The sequence below is a fragment of the Eimeria necatrix genome, genomic scaffold (genome assembly GCF_000499385.1).
Source record: "Eimeria necatrix Houghton genomic scaffold, Enh_scaff711, whole genome shotgun sequence".
NCBI lineage: Eukaryota > Apicomplexa > Conoidasida > Eucoccidiorida > Eimeriidae > Eimeria > Eimeria necatrix.
The window spans coordinates 6,130-12,845 of NW_013654537.1; the positions used below are offsets into that span (position 1 = coordinate 6,130).

A 6,716-nucleotide genomic window follows, 5' to 3' on the forward strand; every position below is an offset into this window, starting at 1 on the left:
CAGGGCACGTAATACTCCTTCTGCCAACAAGCGTGTGAATGTATCCATTCAATTTTTTCCCTTTCGGATTCTCCAAATCGTTAGCGGGGAACCCTCGAATCAAATGCACATGAAACATGCATAGAAATGCTCATACGTACGTAATGGAAAGTACAAAGAGTTCTTGTCTTCGAGAAGCCGTTGCCCATGGAACAAGCATTGCTTGCTGTTCTTCCGGCAGAAAATGTTCAGTTACTAGTTCGTGATACTTAACTGGGAGGCATTGCGAACTGCGTCTTCTCCAAAGACTCGAAAAAAACCTTCAACCTCTGCTGAATGACATCAATAGTGCATTTTTCCGCAGAGCGCACCGATTTAAAAGGTGGCAATGGTAACCCCTGCTCTTGCGACACTGGGTTCACCGTATCGAGACTCTGGACAACCCAGCGCGGCAGAAGCTCTTGTATGCGGGGAAGTGCATACCTCCTGTCTACCAGTAGAATCGCTGCGTAGTCCCTGCTGTGTCGAATAGCACGCCCAATTGTCTGGTTGACTGTTATCATGCATTGCAGTAAACCGTACTCGACGTGCTTCTGCGTTTGTTGCTGCTCCCTGTGGTGCTTTGCCTGCTTCTTGGCACTTATAAATTCACTCGGTGAGTCTTGCTTTGCTTCTTGAGCTCTTGCTGAAGTCACATGCTGCTGCATCATTATTTCGTCATAGTATTTCTCTTGTAGGCGGAATATTGTGTCCTGAGTAGACGGGAACGGCAGCCCAACGATTACCACAAGCCTGGCGAGAGCATCTGAAAAGTTCACTCCTTCACTAAGTCGACCGCCCATAACGCAAAACAGGAATGCGGTTTTTGGTTTACGAGGTGTTCCTTTGGTTTCTGCTAGTCCGGTGGCACATTGTTGCCAAGGACAGCCCTTCCCGCCCTCGCCGTCGCTCATTTGGTCCAACTGTTTCGTACACTCTGTGCTGTTTTGTCGAAACTCCGGTGTAGTGCCTTTTCCAAGAACAGCAGATTTGTAGAGCTTCCAAAGGATAGCACCGTATGCCATGTAGAAACCTGCTCGCGCATGGCAGATGTAGACAGAAAATACGTACCGTTGTGACGAGTCGAAAGCAATGCAGAGAACATCAGGCATTAAATTGCACCTCTAAAGCGAGGTCAAAACCATGCGGAAGACGTGCAAAGAAGCATTCATAGACGTTTGGAGACGTCCAAATACACGTTCAAGCTGAGCAGCTGGAAAGTGAAAAGTGCACTCTTTTTTGAGCCCCGAAAGATACTGCGGGCAAACAATACTCGCAGCGGCACATGAAATTTACGTCCCCACTAATGACAAAAGACTTTGCCGGAGCATACAGGAAGATACTCGCACACGCAAGAAAGACTGAATAGGGTACGCGCGCCTGTACACATATGCGCATGTGCACACGCGCATCTTGCACAACACGTATATATGCAAGTGCGGCAGGGGTTACTGCGGTTAAAAGACGCGGATACATAAGAGCAATGAGAAGCCAACAGAGCCATAGAAGGGCAGGCGTCAGAGAAACACTCAGAATATAAGAATGGGCAGAGGCGAAACCAGCCCCACCAGCTTTGAATTTAGTGGCGCCCGGCATCCGTTTTTCGACAAGTAAAGGTCCTCGCCTTCGTAGCCCTTCTACAATCGACGGAGCTGTTGAAGCAGCAGCACTGCCGCCAGCATCAGCAACAGCTACAAAGGACTGTAACATTGCGAAAGAAGGGAAAAACACAACAATCCCACCAGACACTGTTTCCGAGACAGAGAGTAGTAGACGCAGCAAGGCAACAAACTGCGATGGAAATTGCATCCGTTGAGAGTACTCAAAGCACATGGGAGACTGATCAAGAGATACTGCACCACACACACGAAAAAAAAGCAACACCTGCCGCGTCTTCGGGTGTTGACGCTGTTGCTGATGTTGCGAAGGCATGCACATGAGAACTACCACTGCAGAACGCACCACGGACGACGCCACCGTCACTCAAGGTAACCTCATCTGCAGCGTGTGCGAAGTGAGAGCAACGATGGCAGATATAATCACGGATATGGCACCTTCGAACGCAGTTGCTAAGCCACCATGCGCAGTCCCAGCAAAACCAATAGCAAACACGCACCAGACGCAGGCTAGAATCAGCAGCAATGTGCTTACGTTTAGGCACGGCAAGAGCTAAGACTCTTTCCTTTGCTGCAACGGAGTCCGCCGAGAAGAAGAGATATTGAGTTGGGGGAAGGCAGCGCACAAACCGTGAGAGAGATGCAAATGGAGACAAAGTTCCTCCCATAAGCACCACCAGCCGACTTGCTTTGACTGAATTGGCACAAGTCACAAACTATTAAGAACCTACAGCCGAAAAAAAGAGAGCCAAACTTAGCAGCGTCCCTGTATACGCATGCGGCTACGGAACTGCTTAAAACTGTTTTCCTGCGGAGACTTACTAATGGGCTCAAAAACTTTCTCTGCGTCGCAACGGCCACAAAGACACAGCATAAATCTCCTGATTCGATTCCAAATATAGAAAATGAATTCAAGTTTGCCATGCACTGTAAAGTGACGCCCGGGATTTGCAAGTAGGGAGCGAACGCTTACCAGTAGCCAGGCAGACAACTTCAAGCCTGCTACAGCAGCACCTGCTGCCACTGTCTGAGGTTGTTGCCATTGCAGCAGTTGCGCTTTGGTCAGCAGCAACACCAGGCGACTCTGCTGAAGCTACAGTTTGATGTAAGTTGCTTATGACGAGCCTGTCGGCTACGTCCATGGCCAAAAGCGCACACAATAAGTTCTTCAGTGTGTACACGCAAGATGGCTCCATGATCTGTTGTTGCACGTGCTGTTGGTTCTTCCTCTGGTGCACTTGTTGGCACTTTTGCCGGTTCTCCAGCTGTCGCTGCTGTTGGGTGTGATTCTGTTGCACTGCAAATCCTCTTATTTTTTGGCAGATGCGTACATTGCTGTCGCACAGAAAAGCCACCAGCTCGTGAAGATCGAAACTGTCAAGCTTCAGACGGCGCAGTAAAGATGTCGCGGTGAGGACCGTGCTCGCATGCTCTGCTGCTCTTGTATCCGATGCGCCAACTTCTATGCCTGCTACTGGCATTGTTGACGGTTGTAGCAGGTCACCAAGCAATTCAGCTCCTGCCTCTTTCAAATCTACTTTACCCCGCTGCTGTTCCTGCCACTGTGGCTGGCGCTGCTGTTCCTGTACACAGCAGCAGAAGGGCTGCAGTCCCTTGTGAATATTTTCTGCGAATCTAGCGAGCTGCTGCAACAAATGAAAAGATCTCGGAGCTAGTCTGTTGCCGTAGTAGTCCACGTAAAGATTCAGTAGTCGCGCTGCAGATGCTGCTGATTGGTGGGAAATGGCAGCAGCTTTGCTGCTACTGAGGGCAGCAGCGAGATGGTGAGCTTCATCAATACAGAAGACTGCATTCGTCAAGGCCACAAGACCAGTCTCTGCCGCTTCTCCTTGAGCCGGGAATGCAAGCGAAAACGGCAGAAGCAGGACATCTGCTGCAGGCAACGCTGCGCGACAGCCATAATAAGGACAGCCGCCGACGTTCCTGCCTATACGCCGCAAGTCTTCTATGTCCAGCACTGAGGATACAGCAGCATCTGCCACAAAATTCCTTTTTTTGTAGTAGCTACACAGGCCTTTTGAAACTAAGTAGGAGCACTTGTCCCCCATATCACTGCTGCAACTGTTGCTAGTGCTGCTGTTTCCGCTGTTGCACACATCTGGGTGTATGCAAAGTTGTCTTCTGCCGGCTGCAACAACTGCAACAAAGCGCTTGACTTCTTCCACCTTCCCTTGCTTTTGCATAAGCCGTATTTCGTCAACGTACTGTTGCAGCTGATGGTGCGTCCTGCTGCATATAACTATTTGAGGCTTTTGGAGGTTTTCAGTGTAACCGCGATTAGGAGCACTCCACTGTTCTTTGTAAGCGTTGCTAGCTTCAAGGCGTACCGAAGGGGGAAACTCATCAGGAGCAGGGTCATCAAAGTCTGCCTCTTTCTGTTGCTGTGATTGCTTGTCAGTGGTTGCTGCTGGGCGCTTACGACGAATGCCAATCTGGTAATCCCAATGCCCTTGGTCCTGCGCCTGCTGAGGAGTGTTTGCTGCTGCGGCAGAATCGGCCCATGATGCTGCCCTCTTCAAGTAGTCTTCTCTGTCTGCTAAGAATTGTCGCACTCGTTGTCTCTGCTGCTGCTGTAGTGCTGTTTGAATCCACGGCGGTGCTTTTCTCTGAGGCACCTGGCATGTTTGCTGCTGTTGCTGTGCTGTCTGCCGTTGGCCTTGCTGCAGCTGTTGCAGCAGCAACTCCTCTTCATTCTTTTTTAACCACAACACGGCTGGACAAAGAAATGCCAGTGTTTTCCCACCTCCAGTTGGCATTTCGAGTGCAGCAAGCTTTGTCTGCTCCCTGCATCCCTGAAGCGCCTCCCATAGTGTAGCCATGAAAACTATCTGAGGAGGATACGGGGAAAAAGGGAAACCGAAAGTGCCATCTTCAACTGCCAGTGCTGCTGTTGAGGAGGATGAAGCCGACAGTGTGTCACCTGTCTGCTGGTTCTGCTGGTGGACAGTGCCTTCCATGTTAAACTGGGTTTCATGAAGAGATGTAATGCTTGGATACTGCATGAGCTTTATTTCTTCTGTGGGGATAAAACCAGATAAAGCACGTGTTCTGGTTGTTTTGTAGCAAACAGCAAGCCCTCCTCGGAAGCTGGTGCTGGCCAGTTCCCTGTAACCCCCACAGGGCATCACATAAAAAATGACGTTTCATGCTGACTCGCCAAGACAAATGCCTTCCCAACTAATATAAAAAACCCAATATCTCGACCAAGCATTCTACTGTTGCAAAATGAAGACCGCGTCTTTTGAGACTCACGAGCTGTTCGGAATAGGAAGCTGACTGCTGCATGCCATACTAGGTTAGGGAAGCAGCGCAAAAGACCAAAATAAATAAGTGAAAATAGAAAATTGAAATGATTTACGTGGTCACTACGTGCAGAGGCAAGAGCTCTGCATTTAATTGCTTCCCAGTGTAGAGCCGCAAAGATACTATCCACTCCGGGGGAGGACGAAAATGTTCTTAACAAGCGATAACTCAGATTAGACAGGAACGATATACAAACTAAAAATAGAATGCGTAAGGTGGCAGGACTCTTACGGTGGCTATACTGAGGTTTTCGCAACTCAGTGTTCTGAAGAAGCTGGGATGATGTCATTACAGACTTTCCCGTCTTTGCCATTTGTTGAGCTTCAACACCAGTGCCCACGCGTTCCATCAGCAAGCAAGATAACCAACTATATTTCTTGTCTAACGGGGTTGTCGCAGCAGATGCCGTCGAACCACGTACTCAACGCTTTACACGCTGTGGTAATTTTCACAAACTGCTCCATTCCATCCAAGGCCCTCCCATCGAATCCGTTTCATGCTAAGTATCCTGTCGCGTTTTCATTTTCAAACGTGATGCTTTATCATATTACCACCTCTGGAGAATCGAGCAGGTCAAGCGCGCCAATGATATCCAACAGTAAACGCTTCGCACTGCACCGTAGGGTTGTTCCGTCAAACTGCAGCGAAGAGGCTCGTCTGGGCGCACCAGTGGCGCAATGGATAGCGCGTAGCCCTCCTAAGGCTGTGGTTGTGGGTTCGAGTTCGAGTTCGAGTCCCATCTGGTGTGCTCGGTGTAGTCATTCATCAGTCGATTATCGCCGTGGTTGGCGTTTTGCAAGTTCCCTTTGCTGAATTAACGTAGAGGGCCAGCTTAGTGATCAGCTGGCCTCAATATGAATTCCACACTTCTTTGTGTAGCTTTTTCCCCAAAGTTGTATGTGACAGTCTTCCAAAGCGGCAGTCAAGGAGCCTATTCCATCTTCTAGAGCTTATACATGCAACAAGACATTTTTGGACATCAACTTTTGGTGATAATTGGCCAGAACGCCCTACCCGCAGCCCATCCGATATCCATTCCATGAGCCCGCATGACCGCGCCTTTTTAAAAGCCCCTCGCAGCATCAAATCAGGTGCTACGTGGAAGCGTCCGCTGAATCCACGTGGACTGATGGTTGGTAGTATGGCTGAGCAGCAAAAATCAGCGATTGCTCTGAATTCTGAAGTTCACTGAGGTTCATTCACGCTCACATGGCGTATCGGCAAAAATGTCTACCAGTGGGTGTCGCCTCGCCCTTCCGTCGTGCAGCCATGCTTTTCACGTCTCTCAACTCGTTCCGTACCTCCCCCGCTCCCTGGATTTGATGGCCCAAAATGCCGTAACTTGCCGTTTACTGTAGCGGGTGCATTCGGCAACTCTACAGATTGATGATAAACCGATCCTACACCAGGGCTAACAGGCGCACTGGCTACGATGAACAGTAGCTTGTGATGCCCCGAGCCACAGCTGAGAACCGGGTCGGCTTAGACGGTGGAAAACATTCAAGTATCTGGGAAGGCAGGCCACAGGAGGGGGTGCTTTTCCGAATTTACACATTAGTTTGGAATAATGATGATTCCAGTATCACTGGAGTCAATACTAGAGCTGGAATGCAGTTGTGGCGTCAGGATAGAATGAGTATAGTAGGCAGTACACGTGGTCCCGATGAAGCTGGAGTGAAGGCCCACTAGCGGCCGGCTATCTGCAGGCATTTTGACAGCTTAGGCAAGGAGTAGCCTATAAGAACAGTAACTCTGATT

At 49.5% G+C, this 6,716-nt stretch overlaps 1 protein-coding gene across 1 annotated transcript; it reads right to left on the reverse strand.

The window, feature by feature from the left end:
- Positions 1 to 248: 248 nt before the first annotated feature.
- Positions 249 to 4,657, reverse strand: ENH_00072450 (helicase, putative; the record flags this gene model as incomplete). Its single annotated transcript, XM_013582676.1, has 5 exons — positions 249 to 1,051; positions 1,587 to 1,871; positions 2,170 to 2,328; positions 2,457 to 2,477; positions 2,608 to 4,657. The coding sequence occupies 5 exons, from the start codon at positions 4,655 to 4,657 to the stop codon at positions 249 to 251; spliced, it is 3,318 nt and encodes a 1,105-aa protein (XP_013438130.1).
- Positions 4,658 to 6,716: the final 2,059 nt, after the last annotated feature.